The 22,838-nt window shown below is 37.3% G+C and overlaps 2 protein-coding genes across 10 annotated transcripts in view; one reads left to right on the top strand and one right to left on the bottom strand.

Moving 5' to 3' along the window:
• The first annotated feature begins 61 nt into the window (after positions 1-61).
• On the top strand, positions 62-1,274 carry LOC132202779 (uncharacterized). 3 transcript variants are annotated; one of them, XM_059629951.1, is made up of 4 exons: positions 62-156; positions 333-443; positions 658-826; positions 889-1,274. In XM_059629951.1, exons 2-4 carry the CDS (start codon positions 362-364, stop codon positions 1,238-1,240), a joined length of 603 nt encoding a protein of 200 aa, XP_059485934.1. In that variant the 5' UTR covers positions 62-156; positions 333-361; the 3' UTR covers positions 1,241-1,274. The 3 variants fall into 3 exon arrangements, with proteins under 3 accessions (XP_059485934.1, XP_059485935.1, XP_059485936.1); XM_059629952.1 differs by having other exon boundaries at positions 95-156; positions 339-443; XM_059629953.1 differs by having other exon boundaries at positions 129-172.
• Positions 1,275-1,687: 413 nt separating this feature from the next.
• The window catches only part of LOC132202774 (focal adhesion kinase 1), a 100,536-nt gene continuing 79,385 nt past the window's right edge, over positions 1,688-22,838 (bottom strand). For 3 of the 7 annotated variants that reach the window (XM_059629946.1, XM_059629945.1, XM_059629944.1), the window contains 17 exons: positions 7,321-7,531; positions 6,994-7,257; positions 6,781-6,933; positions 6,533-6,721; positions 6,398-6,475; positions 6,101-6,341; positions 5,984-6,022; positions 5,660-5,815; positions 5,198-5,600; positions 4,949-5,139; positions 4,688-4,892; positions 4,161-4,626; positions 3,426-3,554; positions 3,068-3,374; positions 2,748-2,872; positions 2,554-2,660; positions 1,688-2,419 (listed from right to left, as the gene is read on the bottom strand). In XM_059629946.1, coding sequence (XP_059485929.1) covers positions 2,233-2,419; positions 2,554-2,660; positions 2,748-2,872; positions 3,068-3,374; positions 3,426-3,554; positions 4,161-4,626; positions 4,688-4,892; positions 4,949-5,139; positions 5,198-5,600; positions 5,660-5,815; positions 5,984-6,022; positions 6,101-6,341; positions 6,398-6,475; positions 6,533-6,721; positions 6,781-6,933; positions 6,994-7,257; positions 7,321-7,512 — 3,432 coding nt within the window. In that variant the 5' untranslated portion in view covers positions 7,513-7,531 and the 3' untranslated portion in view covers positions 1,688-2,232. Of the gene's footprint in view, positions 2,420-2,553; positions 2,661-2,747; positions 2,873-3,067; positions 3,375-3,425; positions 3,555-4,160; positions 4,627-4,687; positions 4,893-4,948; positions 5,140-5,197; positions 5,601-5,659; positions 5,816-5,983; positions 6,023-6,100; positions 6,342-6,397; positions 6,476-6,532; positions 6,722-6,780; positions 6,934-6,993; positions 7,258-7,320; positions 7,532-19,563; positions 19,935-20,277; positions 20,367-22,838 lie in introns of those variants that run through there. The other 4 variants (XM_059629940.1, XM_059629941.1, XM_059629943.1 and 1 more) reach the window with 4 other exon arrangements.

Raw genomic sequence — 22,838 nt, 5'->3', positions numbered from 1 at the left:
TCGCCGTGAATTGTTTTGTTTGGCGCGCTTTTAGTTAAAAAAAAAACCGAGAGCGACATCTGTCACGTGGCGCGGTAGCGGAACCACAAGAAGTACCGATTTGCAGAAAACAAGAATGTAAACAAAAAGTCGACGATGTCGGAATAAATTCAATTTGTACGCAAATTTATACGTAATTAAGCAGCAAACAATCTTTTTGATTTTTTGTGACTCAAAAATATTAATTTTTGAGCCATTTTAAAAATTAATTTCTCAATTAAAAGTTAAAAGTCAAAATTTTGGTTTGTATTATTCCATTCTGCTTTATGTAAAGCCAGTTTTGTCTCGCACAGTTTCAGTAAAACCACGTGAATATAAAAAGATGACTTCGTCAAGCAGCAGCGATGAAGAAGACAATGCTAATCTGAGAGAAGCTCTTGCTCCCGGCTTTTCCATTGAAGCAGGTTTGTAATTTTGTAGAAGATTTAAAAGATAACCTTAAAATTTTGCCGCATTTTATCATTACATATTTATGTAAAATAATTAATCATATTCTTGCTTTAATTTGTCGTGTCATTATTATTTTAAATGTTAAAATTCATTTTTAAATATTTTTGAAACTTTTTACAATATTTAGATTTTTCTGAAACCAATTTATAATTTATTTTATTATTTTAGTGAAAAGGAACCTCATGCCCAAAGATAATCACGAGAAGATTCCAGATAAAGCCAGTAGCAAGCTCACACAAAAATCTGGTGTTAAAACCATGTCGCAATTTAGGATGCCAAATGTCTCCTGCGACAACCAGAAATATTTGGCTCGGGAATTGCAAAAATATCTTGAAAAGTATGTATTAAATTTAAGAAGCTTCAGTTAGGATAAAAAAAATATATTATTTATTTATTTAGGCAAATTGAAGAAATAAGCGATAATCCAGTGAGAGAAAAACGAAAAAAGAAGAAGAAACATCGCTCTCAAGAAGAAACAGGAGTTAAATTGCTGTCCACCTCAAATATTGCTCTGTCACTTGACCAGGACGAAGATGAGCCGGAAGTTTTCACTACCTGCAATTCAAGTAAGACTCCGAGAATAGGAAAAAGAAAATTGGAGGATGAAGGTAAGGAGTCGGACGAAGTTGTGAAAGTTAAGGACGCAGCCGTAAGTGCGGAGTGGGTGCTCAAAAAAAGAGGTGATTATGGACCGTTGTGCAGGAAACCTGGCGAGGTTATTCATGTTGTTAATGGCTTGATACAGAATTAAAAACAAAAAGTACAATATATATTTAATTAACATTCATAGTTTGTATTTATTATTCCTTTTGGAAATAGTCTCTGTTGATTAAAGAAAAACAGGCCTTGTTCTTGTTTTTTAAAAAAGTAAGGCTCTAGTAATGTTGCATCCTTCATGAACTGCCTCAGCGACAGCCATTAAATTTTCTCTGCAGCCTGATTTTTTAGTCCATGCAAGTTTCCCTAAGGTGGAAATGAAAAAAAAATTGGATAATTATTTTTATATCATTTGGTTTTATTATCCACAAGATCGATCGTACATACATTATGATACAATTCTGTTATTAGAAGAAAAGAGACACTATTATATGTCGGCAAACGATAAGAATAATCCCGAAAGTTTTTGTTCTTTAGATGTGTGGTTTAAGTAAAAGATCTCCACCCGATACAAATGCCCAACCTACGTGGTGTTCAATCATTATTTTTTAGAGAGAATATGAGAAAATTATGGTGCATTTGAATGAGGCACGGTAAATGCATGACTAGGTCTTGAAAGAATTAACGTACAAAAATCCCCCATTTGTTCTGATGATTATTGAAACAATTTTGAAATTCTGCTTGTGACGGAATGGAAATAAAAGCTGCATAAGTAGAGGGCTGGTGTTCTTGAATTTTTTACTGTAAAAAAAGAAATTTTTGCGATTGGTCGTCAATCAGGAATGTGTCATTTCTTTAAAATTTAAAATGTGCAGCAAACTCGAAGGTGTTAAAATGTAATGAAACGATTCACTACCATTTTCCTTCTCACAGTCTTAATTGTGAAGCATTCTCTAATTTAAAAAAAAAAATCTCGCTTTAATTCAAGATAATTAATTATGACTAGCCTAGTGGTTGATTAACAGTTGTCTGGTGCTGCACCGAGAATGATTAATTAAAATTCAAAAGAAAATTTTAAATAGTAATAATTAAAAAAAATCATTCCGCTTGAGAGGAACAGTGGCTATAGCACCCTTCTACGATGTGTTAACTCGACAGGGCGGCGTTTTGCTGTTGCAATCCTCCCGAGGCAGCTTCAGAGGGGTCACCGGAGCAGATGCCGTTGGAGCAGATGAACGAGTTTACTTCAGGAAAACGCAGCCGGATTGAGTCGATGACGTCCAGCAAGTTTTTGGCATCCATTGCCAAGACGTGGGCTGCAGAAAGCATTCCTCTGTGCAAAAGAACAAAGTTTTTATAAGCAAAATCAAAAACAGAATTGATTATTTTCCAATTAATTTGATTTAATATCTTTGGAGGTTAAAAAAGATTATCAGATTTAATAAAAACATTTAAATTTGTACGTACTTCCTATATTCAGCATCTAAAGTTGTCGTGCTGTAGCTCTGGGCCAATTTCATAGAGTTAACCAACTCTGCCATGTCCTTGCTCAGCACCTTGTGAGCCATTTCAACCTAAAATTTGAAACAATATGGTATAAAAAAAACTCTGGAAATTCTTTTCATTTCGAAATAAATAAGGGAAACTGCATAAATATTCACCTCTCTGTGAGCAGTGGGAGGAAACACAGCCACTAAAATGTCCACGCTTGAGAGCAGAGAGCGAAGGTCGATGCCCACTTTGCGCACCAGCTCCAAATATTGAGACACCAAACCTGCTTGCACACCTGAATAACAATAGAAAATTTTTGATTAATTTAATAAAAGAAATAGTTAGATTTAAAAATTTGTTTGATTTTTCAAACTATAACTTGTTTAAAAAAATTTAAATGAAAATAAAATTCAACTACTCTATATTTGATAATACTGTAAATTCGGTAAATTCAATTAGATGTGTTATATATTTTTTTTCCTGAATGTACCTTGAGAGAGCGCCATGACAGCCCTGACGACCTGAGTGGTGCACTCATAGACCTTATCCGTGGATCTGTCCAGGTCGGCTGTGGGGTTGTTTTCGAGTTTCTTGATGACGATGGCGCGTTCTTCAGTGGAGCCATTGCTTATCGGGGTGGAGGAGCGGTCCAAGGACCTGCTGTGGGTGCCGCTCTGCGGTGACTTGCTGTGGCCCAGCGAATTCAGAGGAGAGCAGGAAGCTTCGGCTGCCGAGTCTGTGTCCGAGCGGTCGCTTAGACTTGTCGCTATTGATATTCTCTTTTTCTGCAAGTCCAACTGACATTTCACTTATATGCACTGTTCAATTTGGCAAAAGGAAAGACTAACCAGGTTATTCTCTTCCTCCTGCAACCACTTGCTGTCCTCTTCAGACTCTTTCTGTTGCCTTCGAAGTCGAGCTTCCAACTCGAGAAGCTGCTGGTCCTCTTCCGCAGGAGGTACATCAGCAATGGGGCCCTTTAAAATTTAATCAAACAGTCAAATACTGATTTTATTCAAAGTGAGGTTTTACAAAAACATAAGTGCACTATATCATGCAGTGAATCGTACGTGAATCTTGGCTTTGGAAAAATGTACCAAATAACAAAAAGACTGGAGTTATTTCATGGTTTTTAAAAATTATTTGCTTATAGCTTAAAGCTAAATATTTTAGCTTAATGGACTCGCATAACTAATATGGTAATATTTCCAAGCCATGTTACTAACTTAAAAGTGTGTGATAGTGAAAAATGAACAGGGGCAGGGTAGAAGGGTCTCAATTATTTTACAAAGGTGATCGACGTGCAAAATCAATTTTCAAAAACATAAGTAAATATTATAATTAAAAATTACAACACAAAAATTAGAAGATAAATTCATGCGGTGCAAAAAACTAAATACATTTAATTTCAAAAATTTACTTTGAAATTGAAACATTTCAAACTTCTTCAAATGCTCTCTTCACAAAAGAAAAATACAGTGAGATTACATGCTAGTCTGTCACTTTAGTTCAAACCAAAAATACTCGGCAGGCGTTCTAATCATTTCCGTGCATCATTACACGCAGAACAGTAATGGGCCAACCTGCTCGGAAATCGCGTCACCCGCGAGTGGCCCTCTCAAGGGCAGAGTGCTATCGAAAGCAGTATTATGATCAGAGGGGGGTGGGGGGAGGGGCATTTCTTCAGAGGTGGAGGACAGGGTAGATGTGGTGGAGGAAGAAGCGGCGCCGCCAACAAAATCTACCGCTAGAGTGTTGAATGCAGACGCTGGCAGGGTGTAGACGGCTGGGTTGAGGACGCGGCCTTCGTTCTCCCTCATCAGCTGCATCAGAACCTCAGGGTTTTGGGCAACAATGTACGTGGATACGACGGGTGGCTGCTGCGGGGGTGGAGTGCTGTAGCCGGAAGCTGGGTCATTGGGGAAGCGGGAAGGTTTCGGGGGTGCTGGATCGTCGGAGCCTGAGGAGCCCCAGGACATTGCCTGCACCCTCCGGTTTTCTCGACGCATCGTCTCCTCTTTTTGGTGTCTCTCGTCAAGAAGAATTTCACTGAAGGTAAAAAAAAGAAAATTAGTTTTGAAATTTAAAAAAAAAAACTTCATCCACTCACTTTAAAACTTCTCTAATTTCCTTGAAAGTTGGTCTCTTGCTAGGTTCGTAGGACCAACATTGAGACATCAGACTGTACAGTCTAGGTGGGCAGTCCGCTGGAAGGGCCAATCTCTCCCCGTTTTCGATTTTTCCAATCACATCATTATTCTTCACACCTTGGAAGGGCTTTATGCCGAGCATCAAAATTTCCCACATGCAAACACCTGCGATTTTTTATAATTTTTATTTCCATTGAAATTTCTCATCAGATAAACCTTACCAAACATCCAAACGTCACTAGCAGTAGTAAACCTCCTAAAATTGATTGACTCTGGGGCCATCCACTTGATGGGCAGTTTCCCCTTTGAAGCCTTGTAGTAGCTCTGGTCTTCCACCCATCGGCTCAAGCCAAAGTCGGCCAACTTGACGCAGTGGTGGCTCGAGACTAGCACATTTCGAGCAGCAATATCTCTGCAATAATTTGTAATCATTACTACCATAATAAACATTCCAAAGAAAAAAAACTAACCTGTGCACAAATTTTTTTGATTCGAGGTATGATAGTGCCGTGCTGAGTTGGTAGGAATAGAGGAGAAGCGTGGCCAGGTCGAGGCGGCTCTTGTTGCTGAGCAAGTAAGCCCTCATCTCCCCAAGCTTCGCAAGTTCCATTACAATCCAAATTGGACTCTCCGAGCAAACTCCAATTAGCTTGATGATGTGTGGATGATCAAACTGCTGCATAATATAGGCCTCTTCCAAAAATTTTTCCGCGGTTGCAAGATCTGCGTCCACTTTGCAAGTCTTGACCGCCACAGCCACTTGAGCTTTCCCGTCCCTTCCCCTGTAGACGCCCTTGTGGACATCGCCAAATTGGCCCTCGCCAATTATTTCACCCAAGTCTATCATGTTTCTTTGCAATTCGTAGTTACGAGCTGAAATAAAATGCACGAAAGTAAATTCACAGTCCAAATTGAATGAAAAGAAAAGCTACTTGAGGGTGTCGAGTAGTCTCCCTCTTCGTCCACAACCTCGGCGTAGTCTTCTGAAAGAATAGTGCCTGTTTTGTTTCTGGTGTCTGAACTACTACTGCTTGTGCTGTTGCTGCCAGCCTTGCTCTCACTCTCCTTCAACTTTAGCCTTTCGCGTTCTGACAATTTAAATACACAGTAATGAAATGCATGAAAATAGCGATCATTATTCAGAATAACAATTTATTTTGATTTAATCAAAAAAATCTATCGGAACGAATTTTAAAAATTTCATAATAAAAATAAAGCTTCACAACACTTAGAACACTAATTATTATGCTACTGACCTTTAGCACAAGGACATGGGTAATTTTCCCATGTGGCATCTTGATTGATAGCAAAACAAAGTGCAGATTGAATTTTAAGTAATAATTTTTTTTCTAATTAATTCCAAAGAAAGGTACCTTTTCTGGTCCAAAGGGAAGGCCCAGAGGGATTGTGCAGCCGGCAGTAGCCGTCTATCAGGTCTGCCAGACTCTCAGCCTCATTGATACTCGCCAGGGTGATGGTCAAGTTTTCGGCAGTGCCCGCCACCTTGAGCTGGACCACCCCTTTCGAGTGGGTGCCGCAGTCCGACACTAGCGTCTGAATGTTAAGCACTCTTTCGAATTCAGCCATTCGAACTGGCTGCAGACCTCCGACATGCTATTAAATAAATTATTTCATTAAAAAATGATTTAAAAAATTCCTGCAACACTCACATCCGTATTCCTGTGCGACATGTAACTGATTCCCAAATCAGGGCCTATGACCATTTCAACAGGAATCGACCAGCCAGTCTGGAAAGAGGTAAAATTAACTATGAATTAATTTATTTCTATTGCTTTTCTTCTCACTCCAAGATCACAGCTAAACCTCTCCTCGTCAAAGCGGTAAATTCCCCTGAGGAGGTCAAAGAATTGGAAGAGCAGACTCTCTTCGCTCAGGCTGGCGTACTTTTTGAAGTAGTGTTGGATGGATTTGCGCAGTGCCTTAGGTTTGGCTGTTTTCAGCACCGAGCGTGGCAGGAATTTGTGAAATCCAACCTAATAATGATATTAGAAAAAATTGCATAAAAAGATTTCTTTAAAATTAGCAGACCCACCTCTCTTTCCAGATATTCAAGGTTGACCTTCTTGTCCAAAGACATGTTGGTCAAGTTGATGAAGTAGTACCTCATTTGCAGACAGCCTAATTGCACAGTCACTTCATGGTCAAGGGTGGTTGGAAGGTCTGCTGACAAGTAGTCGTGCCGAATCTGCCGAAGAGGAAATTTATTGATTAATGGGAATTTGAAAAAAATATTAGATTTCATTACTTGGTCGTAGTAGTAGTTAAATGTGACTTTGTCTTGCTCCCACAGGTCAGACATTTTCTTGGGCAGGTAACGGACTCGCAACTCGTACCTCCACTCGGAGGTCGGGTGTTTTCTTTCGTACTTTTCCTGCACCTGGTACATCGTTGTGTCTTGGTGCAGCCAGTAGATTTTGCCTGTTGGAGCGTGCTTGAGTCTCATCGCGTACAAATGCTCAAAAGCACGTCTCCCGTTGGCCAGTCTATTCGTCACTAATGATATTATGCCCTACAATTAAAAGTTAAAAGTAAAATAATTATTGAAAATATTGTAGATTAATTTTCCACCGACCTTGACATCGATGGCGTCATCGAACTTGACGACGTTGAAGCCTCCATTGGGCAGGTGAACTTTGAGGGTGCCCTTGTCCCTGTCCGGGCTGGCCACCCTGGCCGAAAGGCTGGGCGACGAAGGGGCTGCGGGGGCCGGGGACGGTGGGGCCGCGGGCGGCGTGCCCGGCCGTGCTCCCTCCGGAGAACTCATCCTCGCCGTGCCTTCATTTCTGAAACACAAAATTACGCAAATTGAAAATTCTGAAGCAAAGCAATTAATATTCCGAATAAGGCAGGTGTATCGTTTAGATCAGCACGAGGAAGAGAAAAGAATGTGATTTTGAATCGTTCGAAAGACCTTCCAACGCCAAATATGGAAATATCTCTGCTGCGATTAGCGTTTTGATCGATTGGAGCTTTTGCGAGATTCTCTCGGACCAAAGATGAAAAGCGACAAAGCACGACCGCGCTTCAGGGTCGATGAGAATTACCAAAAGAGTGCACTTGATAGGGAAGACACTGCCGCGTGTCCGGAATTCGCAAATGGGTCTCTCGGCGTTTTCAAAACAGAGAAGACGAGTGAGCGTGAAAAGCAAAAGCACGCTCCAAGTGCGAGAGCTGCCGAATAAAATCGATCGACCCGGAGCAAGAGGGTGTCTCCTCGGCCCTGCATCCCATGCTGCCACCCCTCCCCCCGCCCGGCCACCCCTATTAGACACCCCTTTGCGCGCCGCCGCGCTATTGACGCGTGCTCGTGGCCACTACATGTCCACGTGCTTGCTGACCGCACAGCGTTAATTATTGCAGCAAAAGGGTTAAAGTCGCCTCTTATTTGAGACTTTTAAGAGGCAAATTGCAGTATCATGATTGAAAGATAGTTAGTCTAGCTTCTCAGTTACTTTCTGAATTTAGGTAAATTTTGTAGTACAATTTAATTTATTATCTATTTATCATTAAACCTTTACGCCACGATGAAGAAGAAATAGTGCAATTTGATTATTTTAAATTTATATCTGTATGAATGTATCAAAAGTTCACCCAGATGGGATTAATAAATAAATAAATAAATTAATAACTTCCATCAGATATTAAATGTGTTGACGATTCAAAATTGTTCAAAAAGGCACGTTTATGGTTAATTTTTATTTTATTCATTGATTTATTTTTGAATAAAAAAAAATCTATATGTTGTTTTGTTGTGTTTAAATGTTTGAAAGGTGATATCACAATTTGTGCACGACTAAAATTAGTCATCAAGAATTAATTGTGCAATTTCTTTTGGAAATAATGATTTTGAAATATACTTGTAATAGTTTCCAAATTAATAATTAAATCTAACCATTTCTGTTAAAAATAATTAGAAATTAGACTTATTATTTTTTATGAAACCAAATGGCATAAAATTATTATTTAACACATCCAGTACTATTTAATAAAATTGTGATAATTTGCATTGATAATTATTTAATTGAAATAAATTTCAATTATTTCAACTCCTCTCATTTGTCCCAATTCATTTTCTTTGCTTGCCAAAAGATTCGATCTAGCAAGAGACAATTAAAATTTGTGAAAAGGCAGTCTACAGAGGCGTATGTGCTGAGGTTTTTTAATCTGATGTTGGCGTGAAATATTTTCCGTGGCGAAAAGTTAACCGACTCTCTCGCGTGGAAATGTTCCGCGAGTGCGTTCGCCTCTTCTTCTTCTTCTTATCCAAAGAAAACAAGTTCAAGATATATCATTGGTTTCGTGCAGCTGCCATTACCCGTGCGCTCTCACACCTGTGTCTCTTCCCACAGAAAGAAAGAAAGAAGGAAAACGCACTTTTATATTTGTATAAATTAATACAAAGAACTGCACGATTTATTATATTCGTTTAATTCGGAACAAAGGGTCGAATTCGGTGCACAAGAGGGAATTTCCCATTAGCTCTTCTCGGCTTTATTTCGAGAGCGGCGAGACGAAAAAAGAAGAGCTGCGAGCGCGAGTCGTCTTAAATAAAAATAAATAGCCCGGCCGCGGCACAGGCAGAAATAATAATGAATTTGGTCCACACGATGGTATTGTTGGAATTCTTTTCTGCGTAGAGAATTCCTCTGCGATTTTATCCTGCCGCCGCAATTTTAATTGCCACAGCTTCAAGTTGGAACATTTTTTCACCATTATAAACAAATTTAATTGTTATAATAAAGGAAGTGCAAAAAAAAATTTTTTTTCGGAGAAATAATTTTTAAAACGGTTCGAACAGAAGGGCGCTGGTGGTGTGTGTGCGTCCGAAAAAGAAGTGTTTACGGTTAATGTCCGCCTCGTGCAGCCGAGTGGCTATAAATATATTTTGAATTAAGAGACTGCCGCGGAGGCCCAAACCGTCTGCCTGACTCTGTTTGTAGACCGACTCGCGTACAACCAAGAAAGATTTTCGGCCACGATTTTTACCACAAATCTTCTTCACCTTCACTAGTTCGTCTGATTTCAATTTAATTCATTTTAAAACCTTGGATAAATAAAAAAAAATCAAATATATTAATTGCATTGAAGTCTAAAAGTAGCGAGAACTAAAAAAATTGAAACCGAGGATATTTTATTTTATTCTTATCAATTATTTCTACTACTTTTGATTGCATTTAAAATAATTTCACTTATTTAATATAATTTTAATCCTCCTTATGGTTTTTTTGCATTAGTTTTTAGTCTTGTGAATGTAAACTCTCATAGATATAGTTTTATGTTCTTTACAAAAAAATGGTGATTAAAATTTCTAACTGGTCAAACTGTAATAAAAAAAATCGCAAAAATTAATTTCAATTGTTGTAAAGACTTCTTGTGAATAAGCCAATACGGAATCCTTATAGTTAAAAAAAAAACACGCCGCAGGCTAAAATTTCCAAAATTCGCAAGATTCAGTCCTTTTCTTTATGGAAATATTATCTCCCAAAATAAAATTGTCCTTGATTAAGAATTTCATTAATAGCATCGTTTTGATTGATATTCGTTCATTGGGATTTCTATTACAACAAACGATGCCAAACAAATAAACAAAAACAAATAGTAAATATTCAGCGAAAAGCTTTGCTTTCATCTCGCCAAATAAACACGCGGCGTGTCCCAAATAAATTAGGATTTTCACGCGAGTGGTCAAAGCAGCCAAAAAAGCTGTCAACGAATTTACAACGGCCGCCAAGTTCAATGCCAAAATCGCGCAAGTTTAATATGCGTGAGTCACTTTTTCATCCAGCCAACGAGTTGAATATCTCGCTTCTCCATCTCACGTTTTCTCTCTCGCGCGTGTGATTATTGTTTTATTTTGGTCCGGGTTGATTTTTTTTTGTTTACACAAACCAGCATCGTTAACGTGTGCGAATTTTATACGCAAAAAGAAAGAAATTTCCACGGCGATAAAAGTGCAAGGTTGGGCGTCGGTTTTAGTGTATCTGTCGCGCGGTGTTTCGTGGCCTTATTAGTGCGGAATAAGCCGGTCGAACGAAACCGCCGTGTTCAAATACGCATTAAAATAAATTACACTGGGCGTTAATGCCAAATAAATTGGTTGCTACATGCCCGTGAAATTAAACACCCGCCGTAAATAGAGTACCACGAAACATAAAAAAACGAGCTCGATTTAGTTAGACCGAAAAGAGATTAAGGCATACAAATATTCAATTAAAAAACCGATTGATTCTCAACTGTAAATTAATTTCTTTTTTAGTGAGAATATCATGAAAATGAACGTAATAAGAATGCAAAAAATGAGAAGATTATAATTTTGAGAGATTTTTAATTTATCTTTAAAGTTAAAATTTTATTTCATAAATAAAAATTAATAATTTTAATTTATAATATAATATGTTTCTCTTGAAAACCAAAAATTTCAATTAGATGCTCATTTATTTTATAAATAAATAATTTATTTTTAACAATTGATTGTATTAGAGTAATTTTTATTTTTCTTTTATTATAATTTTTAATTTCAAAAGAATTATTGCTTAAACTTAAACAATGTTCTTATAAAAAACGATTTTATAAAAATATTATTAAAAAAATTCATTTTTTTAATAAAATGATAGCAGATTTCGAATCTTTATTTTAAACTTGAATACTGTTTCTTCCAGTTTATTAGTTTGGTGTCCTTTTAAGTTGGCGAAAGATGTTTGTGCCCAAACATTACGACAGAGTCGCCAGCAAGCACTAAAAAGATTTTATTCGAGTCATAAATCTGGCGTGTGGTTTGATGAGCCAAATACGCTCATCCCGCAGCCCATTAGATTACGGCTCGAGAGTGGCGAATTTTTTTCCTTCGCATTTATTCCGCACGGCGTGTGTGGTTTTAAATCCGACTCTCTGCTCTTTCTTGCACCCTGCGCGCAAAGTGCGATCCTCTGTTTGCACCACAAGAAAAGTAACCTGACTCACTTGTCGGTCCAACACAGACAGCACGAGCGCCGGCCCTTTTTTGCATTCGTCGAGCACTTTGCGAGAAACCAAGGCCGGCGCCGACTTCCTCCAAAAGCTGATTTGAATTCAGCACCAGCAGAGATTTGGCGAATTTCGCAAAGATGGGATTTGCGAAAAACATGAGCAGAAAAAGAGTCGGCTTGGAGTTTTCTGTACACAGCACGCAGACAGGTTGTTTGTTTACTTGAGAGGAAAGAAGAAGAAACCAAACAAGAAAATACAAACATGTGCGTGGGCGGACTCGCCATGAACACAACTTTTCTTGACAGCCTGTGTTTTGCACGAAATTAAAGAAAAATTAATCAAACAAGATTATATTTACGCCCTTTTATTTATATTTATTAATTTACTTGTTTTTAAACAAATAATAAAATTTAATAAAGTTTCAAAATTGGCTTTTTATTGTTTGAAATCAAGCTTTTCTCTCAACGTCTGTTTTCTCCTATTTATTATTTATTATTGACCGTTTTAGTACTTGTTGCGAATATAATCATTGATAACTTATGCAAAGGTCAAGCGTGCTATTTCAATTTGACGATTCTTTTTGTTTTCCTTTTTTTAAGCCTACCTTCAGAGTATGCAAATTAACGGCCCATTGTGTTTCGCTGCCTCTTTTGGAATAATCTTCATCAGCTGCGTGTAAGGCAGCGGATTTTATGAATACCGCTTAATATTTATTGGCCGTGACTTCGAATTTACAAAAATTGATTTATGCCGCCCGCATGTCTCTCGGCACGCAAAACCCACTCGTCGGTTGCGATTCATCACAAGCACCATGAATGAAAATCAGCAGGCGACTCTTAAGAGGGAATCTCAAGAGCTTTCAATGCGTGCTTTTAACTTCAAAGACGTTATGTGTATCAAAATTTTACATTTCATCTTCATAATTGCTCTCTGTTCCATTGAAAATTTATTCGATTCATTTTGACCAAGCTCATTTTTTTAATTATGTAAAAAATACGATTTTTTAACTCATGAAAATAATTCTCAAGAAAACCAAATAACTTTTATTCACATAATTTGTTTTTAAATTAATAATTTTAGAACTCCTAGAAAATCACAAGTATCAAATTATTATTCTTTTATATTTTTATTTATAATCTTCAGTAAAATATTATTGTAGATTTTAGAGTTTAATAATTTAGATATTTTCTTTATTAATGAAAGCTTCCAGAAGTCAATAATGCTGGACCTCATAATATTTTGTATTTTTTTTGCGAGTAAACATATAAAAAAATACCTGATAGTAAAAAAATAATTAATAATCAAATAATAACACCATTGCCTTCAACTTAGTGTCAGTTGAGAAGGCGATAATGTCTATATTATTATATTAATTAAATTCACGCCTCTCTTGGGCGGGCGTTCGCCATACTTTTTGAAGGCTTTCAAACATTTATATAATTTTATTTTAAACAAATTATTTTTCCTTCAATATTATTAGGATAAGATCAGGAGAGCGAGCGGGTTTTATGTCAATCCGCGCACAGCCAGTAGCGAATAAAATTCCCGACACAACAATAACAAAACTGGTCGGTTTTATCGACGGATGTAATCGCAAACCGGCCTATTGTGCCGCGCGGCGATGATGACATCAGTTCGATATTCAAATCGGACGGGTCCGTGGGTGGACACTCTGCGTGCAGAGGTGTCTGTTTGTGTTAGACGCGGCGTCGAGTGCCTGCTTCTCTCTACTTTCTCGGCCTTTTATAACATATTTTATTTTGCAGAACGCAAGTTTAATATCAATCATTAATGCTGCGTCGCATGCCATTTCGTTTTATATCGCCCGGCGCGGAATGCTGGGTAATGGGCCATTTCATTTGCATAACAAGTGCGCGCGCCACACAATTACGGGCTCGATTTATTGCATCGTCACTTTCTTTTATTCCGACCACGGAATTTCTATAGTTGGCGTTGAATTTGAATAATTTTTCGAAAAAAAAAAATTGATTAACTTTTAGCTTTGAGGAAAACGATAGAGTTTGTTAGACGCGCGGTTGAGCCCCCACATGTGTCGCTGCCCACGTCCTAATTGTGTTCCAGTTAATATGCTAAATGATGTATCAGCTGGAAGGCAAACGGCGAATGGGTGCAGCCGCACAGGGGCGTGCATTAGTACTCACTAAATAATTTTTTATTATGTTATTAGCAGCATCAATGGACTCGCAGTGTGTTTCGAAAGAATTTCCGGCGAGGCCAATTTTGGAAGCACAAAAACCAAAGAGTTCAGACAACTCGTAAAACTCCAGGGTTTCTCTATGGAAATCCGAAGGAAAAGATCTGGTGAGTTTTAAATATATATTTTGATCCCTTTTCGAATAATGACGCAGAGAGAAATATGATTTTGGTAATCTTACAAGAGAAGGATGCGATCGCGCAGATATAATATTACCCGCGCACTAAAAGTATAGAGTGTCCGACACTCAATCTAACCAAATCTAATGACGGCCCCTTGGGCATCTGCACGGGAAGGATTCTCTCCGCATCCGATCCACCCACAAACAATCGACGGCGCAAGGGTTTCCGTCTATAATAGGAACCGCCGTGATTACCACTCACAGGCAGGCCCCTTTTTGAGGTGATAATAATCGGCATCTGCGCGCGTCTGATTTAATCGGAAATTGCTGGTCAGCCCCGGCGCGAGACAGACCGAGAAAATAAACACCAACTCGAGTCCAGATTAAAATCGACTGAACAAGACTGAGCCGTTAAAGCTAGACATCCATTTTATACTTCTTTAGAAATAAAATAATTTTTTCGCTTAGTTATGTTGAATGCATAATCAAATCAAATATATACTTCGCACATTGTTAAATGTTAATTTGAAATTTGTCAAAAGTCTTACGAGTTGAAATTAAAATCCTATTTAAACTATAATTATGTTTATTAATTAATATATTATATTCTAATCATTCCAACAATGTTTGATTTCACAAGAGGAAAAATACAGACAAAAACTCTCAACCTTCACAGGAGAAGTTTCTTTACAGCGTAATAATATGTATAAAATTAATACGTCTTATAATATATAATAAATTGATCCTATGTAAAACGCCGTAAAACGCCATTATATATTTACTTGACGGCAAACAAGCAAGGACCGGAATAAATTGTACAAAGAAATGAGAAAATTTAATAATATTTATGAAATAATAAATAAATTAACGTAAAAATTTTTATTATCTTGTATCAAGTTAAAATTTAAAATAAAAATTTTAGAAAATAAAAAATTTAAAATCATTAATTTTATTTTAATATTTTGTAAAACAAGTTGTTTGCAAAAACAATCAAGAAGTTATTTTGCAGAATAATTTATTCAGGATTGAGGGGCAGTTTGACGTTGTTTGAATTTAAAAACGGCAGCGGGTTTTGAGTGGAGGATAGTGTTTTTTTCTTTCTATAAAACAGTATACGACTCACAAAATCCACGGAGGATCCGACGCAAACAACACAAATAATATGTTAAATTGCCAATAAATACCATGAACAAAATTGATTACGAGCCATTTTTTTAAAGGAAGAGAGTTAAATATTAATTTATTTTATAGAAAATCAACAGAATCTAATACTAAAATTTATTAAAACTACAAATTTATTTCGAATTCCGCTGTTTTGCATGCAGAATTTAACTATTAATTAGACTGACTAATTTAAATCTTTTATAATGTTTTTAAATAATAAAATAAATAGAAACAGAAAGCAAGTTTAATGTGAACTAGCTGTTCAGAACTCAGAGTCTAAACAATGAGCAAAGAGCAAAAAGATTACACATCTCTTGAATTTAAATATGGAAATTTTAGTTTAATTTTTTTCTCATTACCTTATTAAAGGAGATCTGAGAAGCAATTTACAACACGCACTTGAACTTCGACGCAACCGAGCGTGGAACGAGTTTTTCTATAGAATCACCACACCAGTTTGTTCCCTGAACAACAAACAAAATTATATCACACTTGGAGGAAAAACAAAGAGTCGTCGGCGCTTCCTTGCGAGAAGGAAAATTGCTCGTTTGTGAAATTTATTAATTTGCTGGCGACAAGCGAGCGATTATCCGGCGCGCCGGATAATGCGCAATTATTTTAATTGAGCGTCGCGTGCATGCTCGGAATTGCGATCACTTTTCGCGCTCGATTAATTAAGCTTGGAGGAAGCCGAGCGAATATCAATTAATTATTTGAGAAAGAATTCTTAAATTAACGTGGATCTTTCTCAACTTAATTCAAGGTTTTGTATCAAACCTGATTTGCAAGTATACTTAAATAAAAAAAAAATCCAGCGCAAATGAAGCTGTTCAAAAGCAGCGAGTGGCCACCGGCGTTTCGCGAAATAAATCATGTGGAAAACGACTCGCCAAAGCAATGCCAGCTGGCGCGGAATTTAAGTTAAACACGCACCATTTGCACTTTTCGAAAAAACAGGCCGAGACCATTAATATTTTTGAATCAGATATAAAATAAATCAGAAGGGAATGCCTGCCGAGTTTTTCGCACCATTATTTAAATTAATTGCAATATCTTCTCTGCTCGTTTTCTCGCCCCTGCTCCGAGCGGTATATTTGCATGTGGAATTACACAGAGAGAAAAATAGCTAATTCGTATGCATGGAAAACACTCATTACAGTCTCTGCACGACTCGGCTGACCTTCCCGCTCTCTCCACTTTTGAATATTCGAGACGAGCTTTGCCAGGTGCTGCGGCGAATTTATTTATTCGCTTCTAATAAATTCAAACGCTGAAAAGCATCTCAGTCCCTTGGGTGGCGAATGCGAATTAATCAAATTCAATAATAATGGCCGGCAGAGCGATCGTTAATGATTTTCTGGCGGCCGGCCAAGTCGGAAAGAGCGAGACACAGACTGATCACCTTGGTCCGAAGCACAAGAGGCTCTTGAAACAGATAAACAGCAAACAATGGTCTCGCGTTAGGTCAAATCTCAAGTGAACTCTAAGAAATATAGGAAAATGAAAAGGTTTTAGTGGAAAAAAAATAATTATTAAAATGCAAGTATTTTACAAAACATTATAATATTGATTTCTTCAAGCTGATGAAATTAAAATTAGGCCAAAAGGATTTAAATTTGAGTTTATTTTGGAATAAAAAGTGAAAAAAATTCAGTTCAAAATACCCAGAAGTAAATAAATATTTAGTTTAAATAATTAACTTGAAATGATAACAAAAAGAAAAATTAAAGGATTTTTAAATACAATATTATTAATTTTTAAGCAGACGCTCGTTTCTTATGTAAAGTTTAGCATTTTTTCAACTCCATGAAGTTTTTAGGTTCATTTTTTGCCACTAAACTTTTCGCAGGCAGGTGTTTCCGTTGCCTCGGCGGCATTCCTGCCAAGTTGATGCGGTAATTGATTTTTGCTGTAGCGAATTTCCGGAGACGTTTCGCTCTCTGCAGGAAAAAGGGACAAACGCGGCGTCGAAGAGCAGCCAAGCGGCGTGAAAAAGCGACTTCGCGGCCAGGCGATTTATTATGTACTGTCATGATCGCGCCAAATATGGTAATGGATGCCGGCTAAAAACACATTTTCGCATTACGCGCGCCAAGAATCGAACAACTTCCGGGGGACCTTTAAATTTTTTGTTTAATCGGCCAGCGTTTTACGACGCGCGGCCATCAAACAGAATTTTACCCGCAGCCGGATCATCTCGTGCGAGAGAGATGTAAATACAGGCGCGCGATTTTATCGGATTTAGGCTCGTCAAAAATAATGAGAGGGCTTTTCGCGCGGCCGCCAAATTGTTCGCGTCTTCGCCAAATAGGATGTGTGAGAATTTTGGGAAGAACATTTTTTCACCTTTGTGTTCGAGCTTAGTGTTAATTGGCAGTTGGAATTTGATTGAGAGTGCGACTTTGAAATTTCAAATAAGGAAATAAAAAAGTAGGCACTTACACAAAGTAATAATTGCAAGTCAATTTCAAAGTTTAAATTGTAACTGTTACATTTTTAATAATTTGTTTTTATTTATTCAAAATTAAAAATATTTTTTATAATTTATATTAGTATATAATTATGTAATAAAATTTTGTAATTTATTTATATCTTTTACTTTAAATTATAATTATATTTATACATTGAAAAGAAGAGTTTAACATGAAAATTCCATCAAATTATCATTAATTTTTTTTTATTATTACTAGAGTTTTTTTAACCAGTTTATATCTACACATGGAAACAATAGTAGTTCAAAAATATAGAGTATAACTATGATAAAATATGTAAAAATTTAATACTAGTAATATTCAAATATTTTCACTTGCTTAAGCATAAATTGCAATTTTGTATAAAATAACAAATTTCAAGTCAACTGAAAATCTCCTCGTTTTTTTCTGGTTGTTTAGTCTGTCTTGCATTTTATTACAAAACTGATGTGCTCATTGAAAAAATGTCAGTGTTTTGGTCGTAAAGCAGTAATTACCAAGTCTCAGCTTGAGGGAAAAAATGAAGCGATAATCGAGCCCGCCGAAGAAATAAATGGAAACATACAACATGTGTATCCCTTTAATATGTCACTCGGGCGCAGTTTGGAAACTCTCGTCTGGGTGTTTACGTCGCCAGATCCTGCTCAAACTGACGGATAAAAAAAGAGAACTGGGTGGAATGCGCCCCCGGAAGCTTTCGACTCGAATCAAAATATTATTGTTTGCCCGAAATGGAGCCTGTCTGGTCCATTTTTTTTCTCTCTCTCCGAAATCCGAAAGGAACAATCGGTCCGTAATGAGAGGTGATTGACACGAAAACGGGGCGAGGGCGCATCGCGATCGCGTGACGTCATCCCTATTTTTACGCGAGCCTGCTGGAGTGAGGTTTTTTTACCTGTTGGTAGTTCTTGCTTGGTTTTCTCGTTGAGCCGCGAGCAGAGGCACATGACAAATAGACCAAGAGGGCCCCATTATTCACGCGGGCTAAACCGGGCCTTCGATTCCGGACGGGCGGTCTGATTTTACTTTTTTCATTGTACTGGCGCGGGCGTGGCGCCAATTATTCTGTTATGATTTCCAATTCCGCGTTTCAAATTTCCCTGCCCACATTCCCACTTGGGACATTTTCAGTGTCAGGGACAACGTTGTAGATAGCACGGGATAATCTAATCCACCAAAAGCAGCCTTAAAGGATGACAGAAATGCAAAACTCCTTGTTATCTCTTGTTTACGTTCCTCTGCCTTACAATTAAGTGTGGCGGGGGTTTAAGAATTCGGCCAACGAATTTCTAAGTGTTAAATTTGTTAAATTACATAAAAAATAACAGTTTTTCACGGAGAAGAAATAAATTAACTGAAAATTAGTTAAATTTATCATATAAAATCTAAACAGGAATTAACTAATTACTCAATCCTTAAAAACCTGTCTGATTTTTAATTAATTTCTGTCCATGAGATTTAATTTGAGCTTAAACTAAAAGTAATAGAAAGGTTGAAATTAATATTTGATAATTTTTTTTTTCAAATTCATCACCTCTGACTACAAATTTATGGTTTCTAGTACTTTTTTTCTCTAATTTAATATCAAACTTATTCAAAATAAAATTTTTATATCAGAAATTTTGAAAAAAATCACCTTTTGAGTTTAAATTTCAGCTTAAAATTGAAATTTTAAAAGTGATTTGAAATTTGTTGGAATAATTTTCATTCATGATCGATTAAATAATAAATTTTGAGCACAGATTTTTTTAAACAAACCCCTCTTTTTTTTTAAAAAAAATTCAAAATTGAAATAAATTTGTCGCAGTTTTAAAAAATTATATCAATAAACAAATTTAAATTTAGTATTACTGGCATTCTACTTTTATGCCAACTGACCTGAAGGGTTGTCCGGTGACGATATGACAGTTGATAGGGTTGACGGCGGATCGGCGCCGGGGGTCCGCCTGCCCAGTGGGCAGCTCGGGCGGCACCGCTCTGGGGGCGACGCGGCGCCGCTGTTGGATTTGTTGCGGTTGATTGTTGACGCACTCGAAGGCGCACAACAGCCGCGCCAGGTGTTGCGTGTCGCCGGCTTCGATGCTCGGAGGCGGCGATTCGCGCCCCCCGCCGGGGGCGGCTTTCGGTTTAGTGGGCAGCGGGCCCGCCAGCGAGTGGCGTCGACGCTGACGCTCGCGTCGCGATCCTGGTGGCGTCGGCGCCGTTGCGCGCAACAGCTCCAGCATCGCAGTCTGCTGATGGCTCCACACCTGCCCAAGCACCACAAATTGCACTTTTTGCCACAATTTCAGATTTCACGACAAATTTTAAAACTTTCAAATTCTTTAAATTTGATTTAGTATTTTCTGAACTGATATTTTTTATTGTAGGTCCTATTGAAACTGAAAAACCCTTTGATAAATGAAAATAAAATATTAATTTTTCCAATAAAATTAAAAAAAGTTCAAATTCTGTAAATAAAATAAATTATTAAAAAAATGTGAATTTTAAGTAAAAAGATAATATTTGTCATTAATATTAAGATAGATATGGTAAAATTTTAAAATAAATTGTTTAAAAATAGTTTGTCGTGAATTCCGAGACATAGCAGACCGTGATCAGTAGTCGGCGCGATCTTCCCTCATGCGAGCTGAAGACGTAGAGAGAGGAGAGCGACGAGCGCACCCGAGAGCCGCGTTCGTTCGACTGACTGAAGAGGCGAGAGTGGAGCCGCGCAGAGGTGTCTGTTTGGTTTGGTCGGTCGGTCGCTTGGCTGGCTGGCGGGTTGGTGGGCTGGTGGGTATGCAAGGCCGAGCCGATGGACGCACCGCGAGACGAATATATAAAATAACAACTCGATCGCGGCAACAACATATCAACAGATGAAAAGAAAGGAGAAAGCACCCCCTGAAGTGCGTCTATTTTCGGAGGTAAATCGCCAACGAAATTATTTGCCAGCGAGGGAGGAACCACTCCAAGCGAACACGTGGCCGGAGAAGATAAAAAAATCGGTTTGGTTTTGCAGTCGAAACGGCCACTTTCTCTTTGAAAGTTTTTAAGTTGATTACTTAAGTTATCGCGAACGAAAAATTTATGAATTATTTAATTTTTAGATAATTTTAAAACATGGACAGGGTAAATTCTTGATTAATAATTCAAAATTTTAAATTTCATTCCATAACTTCTAAAAATTTCAAAACAAAATTAATAAAATAATAATAATCAAATAAATGCAAGTCAATGATAAATTAGAATTTCAGGTCAAAAATTAAAGGCCCTGACTCATCGAGAACAGATTGGCGTTGTAATTCAATATTAATTTTTATCACTGCGCTAAAAAAATGTAATAAAATCGTGTTGCCTGCGTTTGAGAGATAATTACTCTAGGCTGTGCTGTTATTTGGGTGGTCTGCCAATATAGCCGACTTATGCCGCGGCAGGATATATCATTTCAGCGGCAGCAGCAGCAAAAAGGGTGATGTCACTCGCCGAGAAACACAATTCCGCGGCCAAACAAGAGCGGTAGCCAATTTTCAAAATGATAATAGACCGCGCTCGCTATTGTTTCCAGACGAGGCACGTTTGTTTGATTCACGAAGTGTTTTACTGAACCAGAACTCAATATTGGGGACACATTTTTTCATTATTGCCCCATTTTCCTGCGAAGTTTTATTTAAAGTAAAAATAAAAATGACACCTGGCGAGCAGGAAGCAGTCAGGCTGTCACAGAGGCTATACATTTTTAAAATGAATTGATTTTCTGGAATTATCGCAAAACAACAAATAATTACACTCAACGATCGGTCTCCGTTTTCCCATTCGCTTGACATTGATTGAGCACAAATGTGATTTAACATTTTTTTTGCCTCCTTAATTGCTACAATGCTGGAGTTGCAAGAGCGCGTGCAATTTTAATTGCATCCTTTTGCAGGAAACCAGAGACAATTGGAAGCAGAGACGCTCTCACGTTTCCAGTCTATTCCTTCAGCAAACTGTACACTGAGATTATCGCGCTTTATGCAGCATGCAATCATAAAATATTTCAAAAGAAAAATAACTGCTATTCTGGACGCTATCTGTCAATCACTCGATCATAAAACAAACGGAATATCAGGAATTTATCTATGCTGATTACACATTGTTGAAACAATAAAAAAATCATAACAAGAATAATGTAAGTAAAACTTCATTTAAGATCGAGAAATGTAAAATTTAAAGAATTTGTAAATTATTATTACCTTTGTTGTTGTTGTTGTTGTTGTGTTTTATTCATCACAATTTAATTTCAAAATTAATTTCAATAGCAGTTTAATATGTATTTAATAAAACCATCTTGGTACAACTTTTGGTATTCAAATAAATTGTAATATAAATTTTGTTACAAGATAAGAATAATCAAACAATTACATCACCTATTTATAATAAAATTATGGTTTCCTTCTCCCCTAAAAATTATTTTCCCCCAAAGAAATTGAAAACATGATAATAATTCTTAAGTGCAAGTTAAATTGTAAATTTAAAATTTAATTAGAATAGTATGTTAGAGGGTCGACAAGTTTGACATGCTTAATGCTGGTCAGAGGCTTAATCAATCAATAGCTTTCTTTTTTTCTTTCTTTTGAGATGACGCAGCAAAAATGGGACGTCAATCAGACCTTAGACTGATGCTAGTCTGTCTATGCATTTGATTTCAATTAATTTTGCAACTTAAAAATAATCTCCGCAGTTTTTGTTCATTTGCCTATATGATTTGAAAAACCAACACCTGTCCTCATCAGCGAATATATTTTACGACGTGGGTAAGTGTACATTTTTACGCTGCGAGCCATTCACCTTCCTCCACTCAAGCACGAGGCTGATGTGGGCGCCGAATTGCTTTCAATGTCGCAAACGCCATTTGCATATCAGAAATGAGTATATTTCGCGCGCGAGAGAGAAACAATGCCGCGCCGCAATGAGGAACCGGAGAGAGCTTTTTCAAGGCGGCAAATTTTTCACTCTGACAAATGAGACAAGTTCGTGACTCAGATAAATAAATTTTGGCAAACCTCTGAATTAAAAATAAAAAATTAAACGGTTTAATTTTATTTTGCTGGAACTGGAGGAAAGTGTCGCTCACTTCGAGATGAGTAAAGGAGCCTCTGAAATTTCATCTGCACGGCGTCTGTGCTTTG

The sequence above is a fragment of the Neocloeon triangulifer genome, unplaced genomic scaffold, assembly GCF_031216515.1.
Source record: "Neocloeon triangulifer isolate White Clay Creek 2 clone unplaced genomic scaffold, ASM3121651v1 ptg000015l, whole genome shotgun sequence".
NCBI lineage: Eukaryota > Metazoa > Arthropoda > Insecta > Ephemeroptera > Baetidae > Neocloeon > Neocloeon triangulifer.
This window is presented reverse-complemented; position numbering and strand designations above follow the sequence as displayed.

Excerpts from the sequence above, each read along its gene's own strand:
- LOC132202779 (XM_059629951.1), top strand. The coding sequence starts at position 362 with ATGACTTCGTCAAGCAGCAGCGATGAAGAAGACAATGCTAATCTGAGA. Across the intron at positions 444-657 it reads CGGCTTTTCCATTGAAGCAG|TGAAAAGGAACCTCATGCCC; the intron begins GTTTGTAATTTT and ends TTATTATTTTAG. Across the intron at positions 827-888 it reads TTGCAAAAATATCTTGAAAA|GCAAATTGAAGAAATAAGCG; the intron begins GTATGTATTAAA and ends TTATTTATTTAG.